The sequence below is a fragment of the Salvia hispanica genome, chromosome 6, assembly GCF_023119035.1.
Source record: "Salvia hispanica cultivar TCC Black 2014 chromosome 6, UniMelb_Shisp_WGS_1.0, whole genome shotgun sequence".
Classification (NCBI taxonomy): domain Eukaryota; kingdom Viridiplantae; phylum Streptophyta; class Magnoliopsida; order Lamiales; family Lamiaceae; genus Salvia; species Salvia hispanica.
In genome coordinates this window covers 2712007-2734832 of record NC_062970.1, presented here as the reverse complement: position 1 = coordinate 2734832, position 22826 = coordinate 2712007, and the positions used below count along the sequence as shown (strand labels likewise).

General features: G+C 39.0%; 4 protein-coding genes across 4 annotated transcripts; 3 read left to right on the top strand and 1 right to left on the bottom strand.

The window, feature by feature from the left end:
- Positions 1–427: 427 nt before the first annotated feature.
- On the top strand, positions 428–8044 carry LOC125193581 (isoamylase 1, chloroplastic). The gene is made up of 18 exons (XM_048091407.1): positions 428–894; positions 1097–1279; positions 1416–1508; positions 2040–2192; positions 2459–2550; positions 2943–3084; positions 3167–3274; positions 3770–3855; positions 4551–4622; positions 4708–4834; positions 5239–5325; positions 5887–5979; positions 6104–6262; positions 6676–6759; positions 7074–7154; positions 7238–7320; positions 7399–7516; positions 7597–8044. Exons 1-18 carry the CDS (start codon positions 526–528, stop codon positions 7858–7860), a joined length of 2394 nt encoding a protein of 797 aa, XP_047947364.1. The 5' UTR covers positions 428–525; the 3' UTR covers positions 7861–8044.
- Positions 8045–9191: 1147 nt separating this feature from the next.
- On the top strand, positions 9192–10636 carry LOC125193583. Its single transcript, XM_048091410.1, has 3 exons — positions 9192–9446; positions 9573–9819; positions 10097–10636. Exons 1-3 carry the CDS (start codon positions 9339–9341, stop codon positions 10447–10449), a joined length of 708 nt encoding a protein of 235 aa, XP_047947367.1. The 5' UTR covers positions 9192–9338; the 3' UTR covers positions 10450–10636.
- Positions 10637–12160: 1524 nt separating this feature from the next.
- LOC125196061 (proteasome subunit beta type-6-like) lies at positions 12161–15555 on the top strand. The gene is made up of 8 exons (XM_048094422.1): positions 12161–12378; positions 12485–12561; positions 13137–13192; positions 13448–13520; positions 13965–14076; positions 14467–14540; positions 14806–14880; positions 15193–15555. Exons 1-8 carry the CDS (start codon positions 12267–12269, stop codon positions 15322–15324), a joined length of 711 nt encoding a protein of 236 aa, XP_047950379.1. The 5' UTR covers positions 12161–12266; the 3' UTR covers positions 15325–15555.
- A 147-nt stretch (positions 15556–15702) lies between these two features.
- On the bottom strand, positions 15703–22057 carry LOC125196060 (auxin response factor 19-like). The gene is made up of 14 exons (XM_048094421.1): positions 21345–22057; positions 20992–21104; positions 20103–20201; positions 19939–19995; positions 19689–19844; positions 19519–19603; positions 19337–19427; positions 19101–19265; positions 18904–19026; positions 18746–18821; positions 18500–18641; positions 16599–18409; positions 16326–16516; positions 15703–16237 (listed from the first exon to the last, which is right to left on the bottom strand). Exons 1-14 carry the CDS (start codon positions 21406–21408, stop codon positions 16102–16104), a joined length of 3309 nt encoding a protein of 1102 aa, XP_047950378.1. The 5' UTR covers positions 21409–22057; the 3' UTR covers positions 15703–16101.
- Positions 22058–22826: the final 769 nt, after the last annotated feature.

Below are 22826 nucleotides of genomic sequence, written 5' to 3'. Positions count from 1 at the left end.
CATCGCACTTTTTAATTTTATTATTATCTCGTTTTCTAATTATTTTTAGTCCGATAATTTTAATTGTAATTGAATTAAAATATACAACAAATAAAATAAAGTGAAATTTGTCCATCAAAAAGTGTCCAATATTGCTGCGGACATTTTTTTTTGTGGCCATAGACAAATAAAAAGTGGCTATGGAAAAAAAAAAAATTTGTCCACCAAAATGTGTCCACCTATAGTGGATGCTCTTGTACTAGTAAAAATGTTTTTGTGTAGTCCATATTACTCCCTTAATACTATTCAAATTGTTAGGTGTAGTAACATTTGAGTAATTTTTTTTCTGTAAAAGATCTAAATATCCATAGGAAAACAAAATATCAACATTCTGCCACGTGTTAAAAAGATTTACTAGAAACTGAAAAATGAGTCCAACATAGATATCTGAGCAGCAGAGTGTGGAAGACGATCTTCACATCACTCTCTCTCTCCCCCTCAAAGTCTATGGAGAGTCGTTAATCTTCACAATCCGCATTTGCTCACATGGAGCTGCTCCGTTCTTCACTCATCCCCAATTATCGCGCTCCCAAACTCACTGCCAAGAGGTATCTCCATCTCCATCGCCGCCAAAACGAATTGAATTTCGCAATTCCCAATCATTCATCCTCCAAAAACGCCGGCGCAACTGCGAAGCGATGCGCAATCGTCAATAGAGCAAGTGAGAGAGGCGACGCGGACACCGCCGTGGTCGTTGAGAAGCCTCCGCCGAAGCCTCGCCTCTTCAAGGTCTTCCCCGGCCGTCCGACGCCGTTCGGAGCCACGCTGAGAGACGGTGGAGTCAATTTCGCTGTTTATTCGCGCAATGCCGCGTTGATTTCTCTCTGCCTGATCAGGCTTCGGGACTTGCCGGAGGTAGAATTAACTGTTTTTCGTATTGCTTGGAATATTTTTTTGCGATGCGAAGTGCAATTTATGTATTGATGTATGTGAAATTAACGAAACATACGTTGTAATGGGTGGAATTAAGTGGTGGATACTGCAATGGCTTGATTACTGAGTTGATACAGAGTGTGTTTTCTTTAATTTGAGTTCCTGTTATTCTTATCTTTGGCAGAAAAGAGTGACTGAGGAAATTGCTCTGAATCCGCTTATTAACAAAACCGGAGATGTTTGGCATGTGTTTGTGAAAGGTGATTTCGAAGATATGGCCTATGGCTACAGAGTTAAGGGGAGTTTCTCCCCGGAGGATGGTTTCTATTTCGACTCTTCTAAAATATTGGTCGACCCCTATGCAAAGGTCAGTAGAGTCTGGCTGTTTACGGTTTGTTTGTTTCTCTTGTCATGCCATTGTTGGAATAGGGAGAATTCCCGTGATTTTTTATGAGTTGAGACCTAGACATATTGTAACTTTTCCATCTTTGGCTACAACGTAGGCTGTTGTGAGCAGAGGGGAATATGGTGCCTTAGGACTTGATGACGATTGTTGGCCTCAGATGGCAAGTCCGGTTCCTTCTATTAAAGACGAGGTATTCGTGAATCATGAATGTAATGATAGCCTACACTTATCTTTGTGAATATTCCTATATATGTCGAGTGTGCTGTCATGCTACTATTGGCAGTTTCACTGCTTCCAATGTGATCCTAGTTCATAAGGTTCAACTTCATATATGTCGCCTGAATCATAGCACAAGCTCATTTTTGTGGCTGATATTGAAAAAAAAGAGGATTATATGAGAACTTCTTGGCGTAATTAGGTATTGTCTTATAAATTCTCCAAGCTGTTTGGAAGGAAAATGTTTTGACAGTTGGTTTTACTTTGAGAATAACTAATGAGGAGCATAGCCCTAGCATATGTCTTTGGTTTGCATTAATACTTAAAAGGAATGACTCCTTTTTGTTTTTACTTACGAATTACAATGTTCTTTTATTGCTTCTTTTGATTCGTTATTGGAAATTTTCAGCAGTACATGTGGATTCTAAGATTTTTTAGTTCGCAGGAGGTTCTTCAATTCTTGGACATTTATTAAGTGATATTTTTACCCATCTTGATCATGCAGTTTGACTGGGAAGGAGATTTGCCTCTAAAGCACCCACAAAAAGATCTAATTATTTATGAAATGCATGTTCGTGGATTTACAAGGCATGAGTCAAGTGATGCCAAATTTCCAGGGACTTACCGTGGCTTGGTGGAGAAACTTGAACACTTGAAGGTATGACTCCAATTTTAAGCCTAATTTTCTTCAAAAAAGCTTATTTTTCCCCCTTCATAGTTTGTGTGGCCACTTCTACTGCATAGATAAGCAAGATGTACTTAAGCCTACACACACTTTACCAAAACTGCTTCTTACTGTATACTAGTAGTCTTGTTTATGCAGTCATAACATGGTAACATGGACTACTGATAATTTGATATGCAGACTTTATGTTTGAGAGGTACTGTTAGTTTACTATATGACATTGCTATATTCTTTTGCAGAAAATTGGTGTCAACTGCATTGAATTGATGCCATGTCATGAATTCAATGAATTGGAGTATTATAGCTATAACTCTGTCTTGGGTGACTACAAGTAACTTCTGACTTCCTATCTCTGACTTTAAATGTCATCAGAAATCTTTGGGTAGTGAAAACCTATATCTTGTAGTTTGAGAAGAGTACTGCGATGCTTTCAGGAGAATTGTAAAAATCCAATCCTTTAATGTTGATTGCATTCCCTCTATCTGAGATGAAAACTCAGACACTTTTCTTAATATAAACTTATGAGGGTGTTTGCTGCTACAAGTATTGTAGCCTTTTCTGATACTGACTACTAAAAGTCACCTCATCTAAAATGTCAATTTATATGCCTTTAAAGATAGTTTAACTTTCTAAAATTGATGATCTTATGAACGTGACACTATATGATGGAATTATTCCAGAGAAATAAAGATCCTAATCTCCACAACATTGTTTCATGTCCAGGATGAACTTTTGGGGGTATTCAACGATCAATTACTTTTCACCAATGGCTAGATATTCTTCAGCCGGTATTGGTAATTATGGCCTTGGTGCAGTAAATGAATTTAAGTACCTTGTTAGAGAGGCACACAAACAAGGGATTGAGGTAAGAAAATCTGAATAATGAGTGAAGTATATTTTGTGGTGAGACTTTTGTTTGAATCCTCCAAATTCTTTCAATATAACAGGTAATTATGGATGTAGTCTTCAACCACACTGCTGAAGGGAATGAAAATGGCCTCACATTGTCATTCAAGGGAATTGAAAGTAGTGTCTTCTATATGCTTGCACCCAAGGTAAATCTATACTCATTATTTAAGTCCTGTGTCATTCTTGTTATTATTGTTATTTTCACGAAAGAGTATGCATTTTTTATGGAGGTACTTAATTTGTTTGCTGCTTATTTCATATGAACTTTGTATTTCATGTATGGTTGTGAAAACACACACCGTGTTCCTACTATAAAGTGTGGAGTGGTGTATTGGCCATTATTTTTTTTGTATTTTTTTTTTTCAAATCTTCCCATGATCCCATCATGCTTGTGATTGTGTATTTTGGTGCAAGGCTGTAGTGAATATCTATTGACTATCTGATGTATAAACCTGTTCAATAGCATTGTGTAGGTAGTTACAGATAAAGTTGTTGTATCTTTTTGTCTGGGCTCAACAGGTCTAGTTTCAATATCTTCCAAGTTGCATCAGACCAGTTTGAACAACTTAGAAATAGCAGGGTGGTTAGAATGCTGAAATTTGTACCCTGAAGCGATCATTCTGTAATGTTTGTTTAAACAGGGTGAATTCTATAATTATTCTGGTTGTGGGAACACCTTCAACTGCAACCATCCCGTTGTACGACAATTTATTCTGGATTCCTTGAGGTATATGCTCTCTCTCTCACACACCCTCCGCCTGAGAAGCTACATTATACATAAATAATGGTTCATCCATTTCATAAATGAATAAAATGATCCATACATAATCTGCTTACTTTGGCTGCATGTGGGGAAAGAAAAATGAAATTAAGTTCTAAAACATTTTGGATAAACTAGTACCAAATGCTATGATTTTTTCAAATAATTATTAAATTCTTTAAAAAATGTTTTTCTTCTTGGTTTTTGCAAGCTTCAATCATCAGGTTTTGTGTCGACTGCTGTTTACGAAAGAACGTGGTCTCAAATCAGTTCATTCTATATTATTCATATTTTATTTTTGATGTGGTATGAATATTTCCACGCGATTTGTCTTTGTCGAAGACAAAATTGATACTATGTGAAATAAATTTTCTTTGTTATACCTGAAGCTTTTGGAATAATTGATAACATATTAATTACTATGTATCAGTTCAAAAGATCGATCTGCTCCCTTCTCGTTTATATAAGGATCATTAAAGTTTATGTAGTTTTTGAAGTAATAATTTTTTATCCTGTGTACCAAACAAAACATTTTATGTTTCATGGGCTGATCATTTTCAGATAGATTATCACTATTATATTCTGGTCATGCTTGACACATCATTTCAACTCATTAACATTTTTTATATGTATTTATCTGGCTTAGTCCTGATTCTTAACAGATACTGGGTGACAGAAATGCATGTCGATGGCTTTCGGTTCGATCTTGCTTCCATCTTGACACGGAGTAGCAGGTATGTTGTTACATCATCTTCCAGGCTTGAAATCTATTTATAGGTAATGGTCAGTCTCCATTACCCTTGATGTTGGTCTTTGCAGCCTCTGGGATGCTGTAAATGTATATGGCAGTGCAGTTGAAGGTGAGACAATGACTACCGGAACTCCTCTATCTTGCCCCCCATTAGTTGACATGATCAGCAATGACCCTATACTACGTGGAGTGAAGGTAGCTAGTCTGTTCTGCACTTATTTTTTTGTTCAAAAATATTTGGAGATCTGTTCTCCTTGTCCTCATTGTGAATGGTGAATAAATGAATTCGATTATTAGCATATATCACCTGGAAGGCTGGAAGTGGAACCTATTTGCATGAGACTATTTTGCTCCTCTTCTCCCAAAAGGATACTAGGATGACAATCAAATGCTCGCTAAAAAGGAAGATTCAGCCTCCATCTAGAATTTTCTGCCCACCCTCCATGAAAAACACCCCCAACAGCAATGCACCTTTAGTTCGCATTTTAGTATTGGATCTTAAAAGTATGCTTCTTGTTGTTAGCACGGCTCACTTATCAGAAGTTTTCCCTATAAGTTCTTGTAAGATAGCTGACTAAGATTTGTTCTCTTCTGATCAGCTTATAGCAGAAGCATGGGACTGTGGAGGCCTTTATCAAGTAGGCAACTTTCCCCATTGGGGTATTTGGTCAGAATGGAATGGCAAGGTAAGTAGAGCTACTATATAACATGAAGTTGTTGGTTTATGGGTACTGTAACAACCAGCTCTTACTAAGCCCACAGTTCAGGAACCGCCAGTGGTGGTTTCCAATAGGTAAAACTGGAACCAGACCGTGAGAGGGCAAACCTAGTATATTATGTTACTTGTTCTATAATTTATTTTCGGTTTCGGTTCCAAAAGTAAAGGGCCTGGGCTCTTGTACTTGTACTCAATTTTAATCTTCCAAAAGAATGAATACTAGTTGGCAGCACAACATAATTAACCATGTACTACTCACCCAGTTTCATTTTCACACAGTTGTCCTATAAAAAGTCTAGCTCATACTCTCCCATCTTTATAAAAAATTTCCCTACTGTTGGCAGCACAGCATAATTGTCTGTGTTGCCAAATAATTTAAATCCTAAAATCCTTAGTAGACTGCCAGTGTCTTTCTTTTAAAAATGTGACCTTTTTAATGTGCTTCGGTCCCTTAGTTAGCCCTCTCTGGTTAACACCATTCCCCAACTTAATATATAATTATATATTTGAAGAGTACCTTTTTTTCCAGTACCGTGATGTCGTAAGGCAATTTATCAAGGGCACGGATGGCTTTTCCGGGGCAATGGCTGAATGTCTCTGTGGAAGTCCTAACTTATACCAGGTAACTTTTTTCACATGGATTCCTTGTAGAATACATTAAGAGTTCTACATTACTATATATATCTCTATACAGATTTTCAAAGTACATTGTACACTTTTCATTCCTTCCTATTTATCTGAATCAGAAAGGTGGAAGAAAACCTTGGAGCAGTATAAACTTTGTTTGCGCGCATGATGGTTTTACTTTGGCTGATTTAGTGACTTATAATGACAAGCACAATTCATCTAATGGTGAAGACAACAAAGATGGGGAAAATCACAATAATAGCTGGAATTGTGGCCAGGTATGTATTTGAGTTCTTAAAAATTGTAGTTTCAATACTTTTTTATCTGTGGTGAAGTGCTAAAGGGCTTGTGGTCAGATAGTTTCGTGTATCTTATAACTGAGCCCAATACCTAAAATTACACCTCTGTGTAGTATTATGATACAATAGATTTGGACAATATATATTTGAATTGTGTTTCCCAAGCTTTTTAAACCTATGAATACCATCTTGTTATGATTATGAAAATTGATTTTCCCTTCAACTAGATTAGTTTCTTTCTTAGTTTTGATTGTTGAGGCTAGCCAGTCATCTAGAACCATTAAGGTAGTTCTTGTCTTTTGAAGTAAGAATATTTTCCAATCTAATCACTTCTTTGTAGTAGACAGTGGAAAAACTTCTAGTCCTGATAGTTTCTTATGTTAATTCTCCAGGAGGGAGAATTTGTGAGAATTTCCGTGAAGAAACTGCGAAGCCGCCAAATGAGAAATTTCTTTCTGTGTCTCATGGTTTCCCAGGTAGGAAAACTCTGTTTCACTCACTGTGGAATGTGGAAACTAGCAATATTATTGAGTTCATATATCTCTAAAAAAGTCATGCTACTTGTAATGACTTCTGCAAATGTGCAGAGATTACACGAGCACGAGCCTCATATTTGTCTACTTCTTGTGTTGATAATACATCAACTTAATACTTCTTCTCCAGCATTCTAGTTTCTACCCAAACATAAATTGAAGTGATAATATGCATTTATTTTCTTGTATTCTTGTTCTTCCACAAAACTGTCAAATAATATCATGTCTCCTTCTCCTTCTGTTTGAAATTTGACCAGGGTGTCCCAATGATCTATATGGGAGATGAATATGGCCACACAAAAGGAGGAAACAACAACACATATTGCCACGACAATTTCGTAATCCGCTACTCATGCTCTCAGCATTACATTGGTTACTCGCTATCCCTTCCTGTTAGAGCAAAATTCCACTTTTTCTGCAGATAAACTATTTCCGGTGGGATAAGATGGAGGAGGCCTCATCAGATTTCTTCAGATTCTGCTCCCTCGCAGTCAATTTCCGCCGGTATCTCCCTGAAACTTATCGCCTTTCCTGTGCTTTTGCTTCAATGAAGCTCATCAAACGATATTTATTCCTATCCAGTGAATGTGAGTCGCTCGGCTTAAACGAATTCCCAACAGCAGAGCGCCTCCAGTGGCATGGCCATGCTCCCGGGGTTCCAGATTGGTCCGACACAAGCAGATTTGTGGCGTTCACACTGGTAACTTCACTTCCTCGGTCTGATACAAAATTGAAATCTTGAAATTCTTGTCTGAAATGGGTTTGATATGGGAATTGCAGATTGACTCAGTGAAGAGGGAACTGTACGTAGCCTTCAACGCAAGCCATGTAGCTGTGGTCATTGCGTTGCCAGAACGGCCCGGATACAAATGGGAGCCGTTGGTGGATACAGGCAAGCCAGCTCCTTACGACTTCCTCGCCAGTGATATCCCTAACCGAGAAGTGGCAGTCCAACAGTATGCTCACTTTCTTGACAACAACTTATACCCCATGATTAGCTATTCTTCTATTGTTCTCACACTTAGCCTCGACCTCACTTCATAGTTTACCTCTCAAAACTCTTAGCTTAATAATCTCTACTATTCTATGAAACTTAAAGGTAGTATATCTAGATAAATGGTAATTCTTTGATTAATAGTCGATTTTGAGATGAACTTGATTAGCTTGGTTTGATGCAATTATAAATAAGTCCTAATTTTAGGACATGGATGAAATCTTCCACTTCGCAGTTACCTTTTCTCATTCTGTGTTTGAGATTTTTTTGGTAGAATGGAAAGATTAATTTTATTTTAGCAATGTGTAGTCAGTGAAAGAAATTGAAATACGTGTTATGGAATTGTATGATTCAGATGAAATTTTCGATATCAATGCTAGCTAGAAAAGAGTAACTTAATACTATGAATTTCGTATACAAAGTACCTATTTTACTGAAATAAAAGAATATCTTTACTATATAATTGCAAGTTTTATAATAGGGTTGCTCAGCATTATCCATAAGATGTTTAAATAATAAATCCCTCTCTCTTAAAAATAGAAACATTTCAAACTGGACATCAATTTTTTCAAGAGACTTCATCCTTAAAAACAAATTTGTATTTTTAAACTGGAAATTGAAATATGTATTTTTAAAAATATGTATTTTTAAAAATAAAATGATACTCCTATATATTTACGTGTTTGGCTAATAGTGGGTATTAACGAACGAATTCAAGCGAAAACGTCAAATACAATAATTTTTTATTTTTATTCGTATCTATACATTATTTATAATTTTTATATTTAATGTGTGGCTGATCAATGGATAACCAATTATTCTACCAACTTTATCTATAAATTGAAGAGATTTTAGATATTTAGCAGGCATTACTATACATGGGTTATTTTAAACCTAAAAGTTCAAGTATATCCAACTCTCAGACCTATTTATTTATGCTAGTATTATACTCTCTTTGTTCCGCTTTAGTAGTCTCATTGAATTTTCTGCCATCTTTTTGTAAAAATTATAAAAAATAGTTAAAGAGGAGAAATAGTAAATTAAGAGAGAATAATATAGAGAATACTCTTATCTACATTATTGTCTTACTTTAACTATTTTTTATTATTTTTATAAAAAGAAGGCAGAAAAGTCAATGAGACTGCTAAAGCGGGACGGAGGAAGTAATTTTATTTGTCTTGTATGACTGTATCACATATAATAATAAATTATCGAACAAAATCACTTCCAAATTAAATAACTTTACAGCTTTATTACTTTATAATTATAATTAGAAATTAAAAATATGATTACAAGATGAGGAGAGAGAGAAGAGAGAGAAAGGCCACTCTCCCAGTTTCTGGAGTCATCTAGAAATCCATTGAACATAAATATCACTCATCAAAATAGTGTGATCATCCAATTCCATTTTACCCACTGCAATTTGCATTCACTTTTCACGCCAAATTCCCCTAAAACTTCAATTTCAATCGTCTCTCCTCCGAATCCATCCCCTCTCGCTCATCTTCTACGTTTAATTGCGCCGATAATGGAAGCGAATTTCCAGCCGAGGATGAAAAGGAAAGACTTTGAGCATGTTAACGACGACGTCTCCGATTTCATCTTCTCCTCTCCCGCCACCAAAATCCGTAGGCTGGTAAGCTATTTCTCCTAAATTGATCGCAGTAGCTCGAATTCCTAATTGCTGGAGTTCGGTTTTATCCTCGTTAGTTTTCAAGCGGCAATGTCGTAGTACTAATTTTTCACTCGCGTACGGGAATAGGATGCTGAATTGCCGCCGATGATGATAGTGGAGGAGGAGCCTGAGGTCGCCGCCGCGACGTTCGACCAATCGCAGCAGCTCCTGCCGGAACTGAGCTCTAAATCAGGGGGTTTGAAAATTGAAGAGTTGCCGGATTTGGGGGAGAATGAGAGGGCTATTGTGCTGTACCAGCCAAGCACACCAATCGTCCGCTCTCCTGCCAATTTCTCCGTCTCCCTTGATCCTCGATTCATCTCCGCGTTGAAAAGTAAGCCTAACTGTCTCGATTTTATTCTTGTTGATTGCTGATACATGATTAAGCCTTCATGTTTCATCTGCATCTGCATTCAATTGGAAGTTTCACCATTGATCAAAATGTTAGGGTTAAGAAGTGGATTTTAGCCTTGATTAGGTAGATATCAATTCCTGATTAGTGTTTTCATTCAGCAGAGATAGGATTTAATTGCTGGTAATTTTGAAATTTGTTTGTATATGCTGAGAAATGTGAAAACTGTATTTACTGATATATCTCTGATTTCTGTTAGATCAAGTGTTGAGATCAAGCTCTGTGAATTCTTGGAGACTGGATAGTGATGAGGGTGTTACAGAAGATGATACTGATATATCTAGCTCGGGCAACGGGTGCCAAGCCATTGTCCCATGGCTTCCACGGCCTGCGAATGGAGATAACTCTTATCAACAATTTGATGGTGGTGAAATGATGGAGGCCGAAGAGACGGGTGAGGCTACTAGCATGGATGTTGAAGATAGTCCAAGCATCCAACAAAGCAACTCTGGCTCGGTGCCACTGAGCCAAGGTTTGCCTCAATGGCAGCAGCACTGCACGATCTCGCAGCCTCCTCAGAACACGGCAATGCCTATCGTATGGTACCGATGATTATTAGGTCAGGCGACACGCGGCCTTCGTTAGAGCCCCTTCTCTAGGTTAGCAGCTTGTTGGGTTGTACTTTGTGTGATCTTGTTAAGTGATCATAGTAAAGGATTATCCTTGCTTCATGCATGTTTCAATTTTGTCAATTACTCTGCAGTTGCTATATGTGAAATGAAGCTTGATTGTGGTATCATTTTGAATGAGCAAACTTCAATAGTACTTTTTAAGTAACACTAGTAATTGATTTGGAAATGTAATGAATTAACGATTAAAGAATTGAAAATAATAAAAATTCATCTCTCTCTCTATATCTAAGACTCTAACCCTATATGTCGCCCCTTCCATGCAACCCACAACCATTTCCTATTGTTGGACGACCACCGGTCTTAGGCCCTCGTCAACAATGTAAACAAGCTTGCCTACCATCATCCGCGTCCGTCGCTTTGCCACCACTTGCCCCACAAGCTCCCTTAGCATAAATCCAAGCCGAATATCACCATATGCATCATTTCTCGAATTATATGTGTTATCCGTAGCGATTCAAACAATAATCAAAATTGTCACTTAATTCAATTCACAACTAAAGTTCAAATTCTCAAAACCACGTGATTGCCTAGTTTTCGATTTCTGAATTGATTCGACCGTGTTGAGGCGTTGCAAAAAATGATATGGGGAAATAGGGGGACTTAATTTTGATTATCCAACACGAAACCTTGATTTTCTTTACCCGAAACGAATACAAAAGTCGATTTAGGGCTTCCAAAAATCAACTAGGGCCCTATGATTGCTTCCTTGCAGCCAAATATTTGGAAAGAATCCATGACGTATGGGAATTGCACCACTCATTTTTTCCTTGAGCGGGTGCAATTTTGTCGACTGAGGAATAAAATGAGATTAGAATCCTATATTTTGGGAATTTATTTAAAGAGTAATCGATTATTTGGAATTGGGGAAATGTATACAATTAAGAGAGAGAGATATATATCGATTGAGACAAAAAAGGCAAGGGTGGTGGAAAAGCATCGCAACAACAACGACATTTAGGGTTGTTTATCAGAGATGCATGAGAGAGAAAATTGCAAATGAAGATCACAAAGAGAAAAGGAGTAAATGGATGAAAGTGTGAGAATACAAATAAAAAAGAGTAATTTAAAGAAACAATGTTATTTATGCTTTCAAATACGATGTTGTTTTACTCGTTGGACGACCACTCTATGTACCCGTAAACTTTTTTGTTTGCCAATTGTGTGTCAATTTCCCCAAAATTTGGAAGGCTAAAGACAGATGTGAATAATTAAAACTTCATAATTTGTCATTCAAAATTTAATAAATACTCCCTCTGTCCGCGAATAGGAGTCTCATTTTTCCATTTTAGTCCGTCCGCGAATAGGAGTCCCGGTTCACTTTTACCATAAATGGTAATAGGGTCCCACATTCCACTAACTAATCTCACTCACATTTCATTTAAAACTAATATATATAAGTGGGACCCCTATTCCACTAACTTTTTTCCACTCACTTTTCTTAACATTTCTTAAAACCCGCGCCGCCCATAAATGGGACTCCTAATGGCGGACGGATGGAGTAGAATTTAAACAGGGTACATTTGCAATATTTTGCTTTAAATTAGGGGCCAATCCATAATTCCTAAAAATCGAGGGGTCAAACCACAGGAACAAAAGCTTCTTCAGCAGCACGAAACTCCCTTTTTATTGTTTTTTTCTGCTCTTCCTACATTTTCCCCAGTTCTTCGAGTACGAATTTCTCTGTTGATAATTCTCACTTCACGCATATCCCAATCGATCTCCAATCTGAGATTCATCATGGACTCAATTTACAACGATCTGAACGCTCCGCACTCGATGGGAACCACCATCATCGGCGTCACTTACGACGGCGGCGTTGTTCTGGGCGCCGACTCTCGCACCAGCACCGGTACCTCTTTCTCAGATCATTTTTGCTACTTTATGCAATTTGTTTTCCGTCATTATGTTTCGGTGCTTATCGGTGTTCAATTCATGTGTTAAAATGTATTTTGTAGGAATGTATGTGGCGAATAGGGCATCTGATAAGATCACTCAGCTGACCGATAATGTCTACATTTGCCGCTCTGGTTCGGTGAGAGCTTTACGTGGTTGTTCTTTTGTTTAATCGTGTTATTATTGGAAATTATAGGGTTTTGCTATGTTTTCTAGGTTTTGGAACAAGCGAGAAAAAAAAATTGTCTATGATAGTAAAATGCTAGTTTTGATCTTCAGTTTAATCTAATATATTTATACAGAAGCCAAAGAGTGGTTTTTAGAAGGACTTTTGTGTTTGTGTGTTTGAATTGATATAGGCAAAATTTATACAATGTGTTTATAGCATGCACTTGTTTACTGAGTAATAGGGGCTGAAGCTTCTGTGTATGTAGATTTGGTTTTTGGTCGTAGTTTAAGTTATAATTGCCTTTTCTCATAGAGTAAAGCCTTGCTGCTTCATCTTTACTGCCTCCTGTTATGATCTGTTGATGCTACCAAAGTTTCATATCAATTTCTATTGATGACGTTGATGGCCACTCACAGTTCAATTTATCATCATTTTTGGCTTCTAGAACAAAATTATGGCCTCCTTCATAGATAAGCTGCACAATTGGATAGATTTCCCTTCCCTTTGTCTAAGTAACACATTTTACCTTGTTGTTTTTTTATCAGGCTGCAGATTCTCAGGTTCTTTCAGACTATGTTCGCTACTACCTCCATCAACACACGTAAGTCCAGACAACAAACTATCATGTATTGTCGCTTGGTTAATTTTTTGTTGTTCCTGCACAAACAACCAGTCCAGAACCTAAGAGTTTAAGAACAGCAAATGTCTACTATAGGTTGTATGAATAAATATATATCAGTTTTAATGGCTAATAAACACCCTTCCTCCTGGATTTTACTAAAATGGTTTCATATGTTAGTAAGGACTTCTTAAGATGTTAATTTGATGACACCCTTCCAATTGTTCATGGGTGCAGGATACAGCTTGGGCAGCCTGCAACTGTAAAAGTTGCAGCAAACCTTGTCAGAATGGTATCTTACAATAACAAGGTTTGTCAAATGCTCCCTTTATCCTTGACTTGTTGATCTGTGTTTACAATCTTATGATAATCCATATACAACAAACCTCCCTTCATCCGACTACAAGTTCATCCATTTCTTCTTATTACAAGCTGCCTTGGAAGCTTAATTTGTTATCGTATTTATCAATTTCTATTGGCTTTTGGAGTAGCCAGTAGGCACATGAGAAAAGGAATAACTTTGTAGTTAGTCAAAATTCACTTGATGATTTTCTGAACTGAAATGCAATGTTTCTATACAAGATATAACTGGGTTACTTACTGAATAATGTTCCTACATATTTGAACTCAAGCTGGTGTTCCTATTTTAATTTTGCAAGCTGTTTGTGCTATACTTTTATTCTTAGTTGTGTTTAGAAGTAGCAGCATATTTTGTATCTAGTGTTGAGTTTATCCCAATCAATTGGTTTTGCAGAACATGTTGCAAACTGGATTGATAGTTGGTGGGTGGGACAAGTACGAAGGTGGTAAAATTTATGGAATACCCCTCGGAGGAACTCTTTTGGAGCAGCCTTTCACTATTGGAGGTTTCTTTCACATCTTTTGATCTATATCTGTACTGTCTGGATTTAATCTATACAGAATTGTTCAGATGTTCGTTATATCCTTACCTCCTTACTCAATAACCTCCATGCCAATTTTTCTAGTGGGAAAAAAGCATGATTTTGATATTGTTAACCTTAACTTGAGGCTGTTTTGTTCCGATGTGAAGTTTCTTGAAGATACTTTAGTCCATAATCTCTATTGGCGTTGGTTTAACAATATTAGTAGGACAAAGATATTTTAAGTTTTCACTTGCTGGATTTTTCAATGGTGTAAAGCCTAAGCTGCTGGTTCTAACTTGCATGTCAACCTTAATATTCCCCCTTACTTGTGGAGGCAGTTTTTTATAGCAATTCTATTTTTTTTTCCTATAGGATCTGGCTCTTCGTATCTGTATGGTTTCTTTGACCAAGTATGGAAGGAAGGAATGACACAGGATGAAGCTGAGGTGGGCATTATTTCCCCATTCCTATGAACTTGCTGAGTTTAGAGCCTTGTCTAACTTGCTCCTAAACCCTAAAGACTCTGAGATCATGTGACTGAGATCTCATTGTTCACACTTTCCTCGTGTGATTAAGATCTCCCTGTGCATGCTTTTGTCCTTGAGCAACCTAAAGTTTCTCAAGTGATTTGTGTACTACTCTCATGTTTTGTTCTCTTCTGCAATAACTTTTTATCTAACTGAGTTTTGGATCTCCTTGACATTCTTTCAGAAACTAGTCGTGAAAGCAGTCTCTCTTGCAATTGCTCGGGATGGTGCTAGCGGTGGTGTTGTCCGCACAGTGACTGTGAGTACCTTTTTGATAATGAACCATACTTCCTTGTTAGATAGTGAATTTAGATTTTAGTTGTGCTTTGTTGTCTGCTCCACCTATATTATGAATAGAAATGGCAGGTAGTTATGTCTCAAGTCAACTAGTAGTAGGTCAGGTGTTTGAGTTACCTCGAGGAGCTAGTGTGTGTCTGTGTGTGTAGCTCTAAAAGAAAGTTATAGGTGTTTTTTAGTTGAAAGCAATATTGTCTTCTCGTCCAATCTTCCATCAAAAAGCTGCTATATTAACGGCGGTAGAAATCTTATAGTTTTGGGGTCGTTATTGCAGATTAACAAAGATGGGGTTTCCCGGAAGTTCTTCCCAGGCAACACACTTCCGTTATGGCATGAAGAGCTGGAAGCCAAGGACTCCCTGTTGGATGGTTTTTCTGCCGCCAGTCCTGAACCAATGGTCAGCTAAATCGAGGGTCGTCCGAGCTACTATCTGCTCTACTAAGCCAACCATTGGTCACTCGACTTCCTCTATCTATTATCCATCCATGTACTCATCCTAGAGATTTATCAGTTTACTTGTTTTCAGAGTTCTAACTTTCCTTCCAAATTGAAAACAATAACTTCGATTTGCCATTCCATCCTTTCTTTGTCACCTCACTCATTTCGTAATTTATAGAAACTGTTCTTGTTACTTGCATTAATAGTCTGTGACTGTCAATTCTAGTAACAATCCAATAATATCGGATTTTTGTTGGGGTCTTTGGATTTGATTAACTAACATATAAAATGTACTAACTTGGCTTGTCATATATCTCTAACCTTGTAAACAATTAGATTCATTCAATGCCATCACAAAGCGAACTCAAATTATATCTAAAGGTCTATACAATTCGAAACTATATAATGCATACATAACTCAAGCTCTCTCCCTCTCTCTCTAACCAAAGATGGTGAAATGTGCAATCACATTAGGCCATCATACATCTCAACAAGACCTCCATCTATATCTCGGCTAGTCCTAAAACACATGGCGTAGCACGATGCCTGAAAAAAGACTTGGCATAGATGCTTAGCCCGCCCTCACGTCCACCACTAATGAAGACACTTCTTACCCGTGGCCAACGATCACCGTGCCCTTCCAAGCCGAGCAGGATCATGGACCAAGGGATGAAGTATGTTTGTTGGTAAGCCATTGCAATGCTTTCCATGTGGAAAAAAGAATAGTCTAGAAAATATATCACAACTAATTCAAGCCATTGTCTGAGCTACTACAAGCTTGATTTGGAAGGACACTGTTCCCAAAATCTCCATCCAAGCTCATCTGCTGGACCTCTTGAGGCGAAAGGATCTTTATGCAACGGACACAGTTCACGAATTCCCTGCACGAAACACGTAAAAATTGTGAATCTTGATGTGTCAGGTGTGGTAGAATACAGAATGATGCAGTGAATAAGTGAGAGAACATACTCCCAAGGATCGTCGCCTACTAGCAAGACGTCGTTCTCATGATCCACATACACGAGTTTCCAGCCGATTCTCTGCCTGTCCTCTAATTGTCCCTCTATACCAAACCTACGAGCCAAATCTTGTTTAAGCTCGTCATATCCAGCATAACGAGTAATGTCAATTGATCGTCCAACGGCCCCTCGTTTGTACACCTGCTTGAAAGCATTTGCCAAGTTAGACTAAGAAAAAAGTCATTCATCAAACCTACTAAACATGGGGTTATGATTAACCAACCTTTGTGTATGTCCTCATCCGAGGTATCTGAGGCGGTGGCCAAGCCCCTTGGTTCATGAAGCTACCGTCATTTATCGTGGAATCAATGGAGTTGAATGTCATATCTGGAACTCCGAATGACTGTGAAACCATGGACGATGATAGCTCAGCCTTCTGGTTGTCAAAGCTGGAGATCATGCCTCCTCCAGACGGGACATCAGTTGCAAATTCTTTACCCGAGCCTACCATATCCTTAGTGATCAACGCATCAGGCATCATTGGCATTCCTAACTGATTCTCAATGTTGGCCCCAAAAGGAAGACTGTTCCTTGGGTCGCCCTGGACTTCTCCGTCATGGCTTGCATCTCTAAACAACATCGACTGGGAATTGAACGACATTGAGTTGTTGTTCGGTGGCATGTGGAGATCATTCTGAGAAATGACTGATGTTGCTGACGACGAACTATCCAAGTAGTCTATTTGCGTTCCAGCAGGGTCGAGATAGGTTTGTGATGCGAAGAAACCTTGGTTTTGGCTCTTGGACACGTTCAACGAAGACTTAACATCGCTCTTCTGCTGTAAATCCTTGACTAAGTTACTGCTAGAAGGCAAAGCCTCCAAAACACTTGTATTCAACTGAGTGACGGAACACTCAGCAATCTTGGATACGTTTAATGAAGGTTTGACGTCGCTCTTCTGCTGTATATCCCCTACCATTCCAGTTCGTTGGTTTTTGCCGTTCATCATCAACTGAACTCCATTTGAGCAGTTATTTGTGGATGGTGAAGTTGAACAGGACGGGACGTCGTCTGTGACTGCTGATTGACCTCCACCGGCAGAAGGCTGAAACGTATGCCCCACATGTCCTGGTAAATCCGACATCATCCCTGGTTGCTGCTGCTGCTGCTGCTGTTGGTCAGGTTTTGGTTGCTGAGGTGGTTGAGCGAAATGAAGATGTGCTTGGCTGTTATTCCTCGTCATCTGCTGGGAAAGAACGTGAGACTGAGGGATCATACTGGAAGTTGTCTGAGATGCGTCCAGCATTTGGCTCGTTGACATAGGCTTCGAAAAGCTCGGTGTAACATCTAACTGCTGCTTCTGATGATCTTGGAGCTGCGACAGTTGCGACGGCTGCTGCATCGCCATCATTGATTGCTGCTGCTGATGATACTTCTGCATAAGCTGCATTTGCATTTGGTTCTCCGGCATGTGCAGCTGTTGGCTGATGTGATCAGACGACTGTGGCTGCATCGGGTTTTGTTGCTGAGAGTGACTAAACATCTGCTGTTGAGACAGATTCTGTGATAGATTCATCTGTAGCTGATGGCTTAGAAGAGACTGTTGTTGAGCTTGAATAGGGTTCTGCGACGGAAGCATCTGGCTCTGAATTTGGCTGCTGTTAGGCAACGTCTGGCCGATTAAGTTCTGCCTCGATTGAGACATATCAGTCAACTGCTGCGGCTGCCCAGGCATAATTGAGCCCAACGGGCTCAACGTGTTAGACTGCAGCTTCTGCAGTTGATCTAGCTGTTGAGCCGGTTGTGTTTGCCTCTGGGCGTTGAACTGCAAGTTGTTCTGCTGAGGGATTTGAGCCCCCGGCATGCCTAACTGCCGCGATATATCTGCACCTGTGAGATTTTGCAGAACAGAACCGGACAACGGATTCATATAGTTGGGTTGCATTGAGTTGGCAAGCGACGGGTTTTGCTGCATGTTCATCCATTGAGCCAAGCTCAGGCCGGGCAGAGCTTGGGGTTCTTTCATGCCAAAGTCGTCACCGAGCCAGGGCATCGTCCTCCTGAATATGCTGTCGAGATCAGGAGCTTCATCGTCTACAAGGAGAAACCACGAGGCATGTGTCAAAATCAGCACATACATTACATATATGCTTGCAAGGGGAAAACTGTGTATGGCTTCCTTACCTGGCATTCCTGGCTGCCTTGGGCGCTTCGGACGGAAGAAAGGAGGCGTGGGGCAGATAAAGAATGGGGCAGTCACGGGTTCGATCTCCCAGATGGAGACACGATTACGCTTCTCACCAGCAGTGGACTCATCCCAACCAACCTGCTCATAGAATGTCAACTCTCTTCAACACATACATGTTTCACATAAATTAGCAAAGAACGAATGATTTTGTGCAGGAAAACGAGCGAAATAAGCAACGTTACCTGCAAGTTGCGCCACTGGGAGTTCTTCCATCGGACGCTATCCAGGTCGCTGATCCCGGTTATTGTACCCATATATCTGCAGCATTCATGATTCTTCAGATCAAGCTACTAGGCAACAAAATGAAAAACTAAGGTGGAAATGTGGCAGTCTAAACTACCTTCGTGTCCCGGATTCTTCTGTTTCAAACATCATCCGAAATCGCATGCCAAGAGATATCTGGCTACTGCAAACCGCTTTATAGTACTTGGCCAGAGGGATGACAAACTCCGATGGACTAGCCCTGTTCGCGTTCAAATATTTGATAAGAAATAAATAATCGTGGATGTGCTAATGGAGACTCGTAACTGAACTTACCTTGGATTGTAAAAGACGGTGAAAGGGCTGTTGTTGGCAGCAGCATGGGCAGCTGCAGCTAGGATACCGATATGCATGCTGTCGCTCGACAATACTGATGATGATAAGTTCGTTGGTTGCCTGTTAGCACGCCGTATGCCTAAAAGAAGCTGCTGTTTTTCATCCCTGCGTTTGCAATCAGGATAATCACGTCAGCAATCGCAACTATTTGATTAAACTGCTTTGCAATTCATTACCTGATAAACAGCACCGAGTCGCCTGCAAACAGCCTCTTTCCACTCACGAAGAGACTCCATCCCGTTGTAAGCAAGTGACGCTTTGGTTGTCCTAAATTGAAACAGAAAACGGTCAGTAACGCTCTTGTAAAACTATGTATGTGTGAACGTTTGAGATAGTGGCTGGTGTGAGTAGGGCTTACCTCGGTATATATGGCGAAATGTCCAAACGCTGTCGTGTAAATCCCGAGCAACAATCTCTTGTGCAGGAGGTTGCATAGTGAAGTCCTGAAACAACACCTCGATTGTAAGAAACACGGCACAGTTTTTGTAAGAACGAGCCGAGAGAAGTCAGAAGATGCCTCGTACTAACCAAGGGAGGGAAAATCTTTTCTGCAGCACGACGAGGCACGGAGAAACCCCCATGAGTGCTAGTATCACTAGCAGTCAAGGTTTTGCAGAAGAATTCAGTTTGGGGTTTATTTGCTTTCATTGACAAATCAGACCTCAACAAAGCATCCTTGTCAAACTGCAACAGATAACAACTAAAATGTTAGTACTAATATAATTTTTATTTATTTTTAGTTACTTTTTGACAAGAAAAATCACGTAACGAAACCTACCGATGGCACTGGTTGGAGTGTCATCTGCGCGTATACTTCATCCGTTTCTGGATCAGCCTAACGAGATAACAAGAAACAAACGCACACCATCACTATTAACAATCTCAAAAAAAATAAAAACTAACTACATTCGCGAGCGAACAAGAGATGGAAGGTGATTGTACGTGAAGGGTGACGCTGTGAAGACGACACAGTAGCTTCGATGGAAGATTAGGGTAGCTTGGGATTTGAGCATCGACATCCTTTTTCATCGAAGCAGCAACCTTCAAATCCAAAAACAAAATTATCAGGCACAACCATGACTTCCATATGAACAAAGAGGAAAGCAATGGTGAGTTCAATTTTTCTTAGTTCATTCCTCAAAGAATAAATCATCAACTCCATAACAGTTTCAGGAAGTCTGTTTCTTGATGCCTTAACATGTCAAAAATGAGTAAACAGCCTATTTTTTAATTATTAATTATTATTGTAATTAAATAAAGGTTCAACTTATGAGTATATCCATTTACTCAGCTTAATAAGAAAATCTTGAATAGTTACAAATATCAATTTGTAAGTTATTATGGAGTATTATCATATTTTAAATGATAATTCTAGTATTTACCATGATGTTCAAACATGAAAAAAAAGCAACTTGGTAAAGTACGCACCCCCCTTCCCTAACCACCACCACCAAAAAAGAAAGGAAAGGGTAAAAAATGGCCCATCCACCAAACCCACACCACGCGCACATTAGCACGTTGCACTAGAAATTGTCTCTATTATTACCAATCTGTCTCTTATGCAAACCAAAAGGGTAACTCTGAACTCATATCTCCAAAATCCACCCAGCTCACGATAGCAAGCACATTCAGACCAACCTTTTTAATACTCCTACTATACTTTAATATTCTAACAATAAAAGTAAAAAATTAAAAAATAAATAAAAAGAGAGAAATCGGAATCTCGCATGTGAGAAAATCATATGCCAGCAGCCACTGACACAAGGCGCAGGCTAAGCATACACGGAACCATAAGCGCGCACGTTAGCAAGGAGAGAGAGAAGGGGGAAACCTGCTCACTGTGGCCTTGTGGGAAGTAGACGACGTGGGTCCCAGCCACCGGCAGATTGACCAGAGGGCCGGCGCACGCTTGCCATAACTCTGCGTTAATATTCTTCTTCTCCACTGCAATTTCAGTAACCCCCAAATCAATAATTCTATCATTCCCTATTCCCACTCTATATTCTTTAACAACAATAACAAATTCAACTATGTTTGAATTTAATTTAACACACAAAGAAAAATGCACGAGGAAGCGCGGCTCAGTTGGTAAGACGCTTCGACCCGAGTCACGATGGATTGACATGAAAGTATAATTGATTTTTTTTTTTTTTTAAGAAAATAAAATGGAGGAGAGGAGGAGACCTTCAACGGCGGCGGCGGCGGAGTTCGCCGGCGACACTCCGGCGCCGGAGCTAGCCGTCTTCATTTTCTTCTCTTTTTTATCTGTCCTCCGCCGGAAAATAGGTGGCCGGAGTTTATCTCATCTCGCCGGAGAATATCCGGCAACGAAATCGCCGCCTCCCCCACCAAAAAAGATCCGATTTTTAGCCGTGTGGAAGTGATCAAGCAAGCAGCTTCCACCTCTCTCCTTCCGACTGAGCTGGATCAACCGGAAAAAGAGGAGGAGCGGCGGCGAGGGTGGAGAGAGAGAGAGGGAGGGAATAGGGAGACAAGAGGAGCTTTGGAAAAGGAGGGGATGTTGAGGATTACGCAGACCAAATGCTGCAGTTTCGCCTTTAATTGCCCCCCTTTCACACACTACACCGTCCACACACACCTTTCTCTTTCTCTCTCTCTCTATATATATGTATATTAGCCTGTCTCTATATCCACGAAAGAAACCACAGCTTTTAATTTCTTCTTGTTCTTCTCGATATAAAAGAAAACCCCTTTATGAGTGCTCCGATTTGCCCTTTTTTCTTTTTTTTACTCTCTCTCTCTCTAGTTTCTCTCTCTGCATTTGCTATTGCAATTGGTATTTCAGTATTTCTACTCAAAGTTCTCACCTTTTGATAATTTATTCAGATAATGATGTGTAATGAAGAGAGAGATGGTTGTGTGCATTGGTTGTACGTTTGCGTCTATCTCTCTCTCAGAATATTATTTATATTTCTCTCTCTACTGTTCTGACTATGGCCCTCTACGTTGACTTGGTATTGTTACATGATCAATTTTATAGCATGTGACTACGCTATGTTTGTGGTTATACTATGTGAATTTGCAACTTCATTATTTGTAGGATTAAAATTAAATTCGGGTGAAAAAATACCATTTGCAAAAAAAATATGAATACCTATTACTCCCCCTTCCCCAAATATTATCCCAATTTGACACGACACAAATTTTAAGAAATATAATAAAAATTGAGTTAAAAAAATTAGTAGAATATGAGTACTACTTTCTCTATTAGTTTTATAATAAAATGTGAGTATGAATGAGTTAGTAGAATACATAATCCACTATCAAAAATAATAAAAAGTGAAATGAGACAAATCTTATGGGATAGACAAAAATAGAAAAATTGAACAAACTCTCCGGGACGGGGTGAGTAATTTTTTAATAGAATATGGAATCTACTATCAAAAATAGTAAAAGGTGAAATAAGACAAATTTTATGATGGAAGAAAATAGAAAAATTGGACAAACTCCCTGGACGGGGGGAGTAATTTTTCACTCTTTCCTTCCATCTCGTGACCGAAGCCAATAAATCATTTTTAGGGAACAAAAATTATATAGTGTAGGAAATTTTGAAGAAATTGTTTGTTTTAGTAAAAAAAATGATTTAACTTACGTGGGATAACCCAAAATAAAACACAATCATGTAATAAGATGGAAGGTTGATGT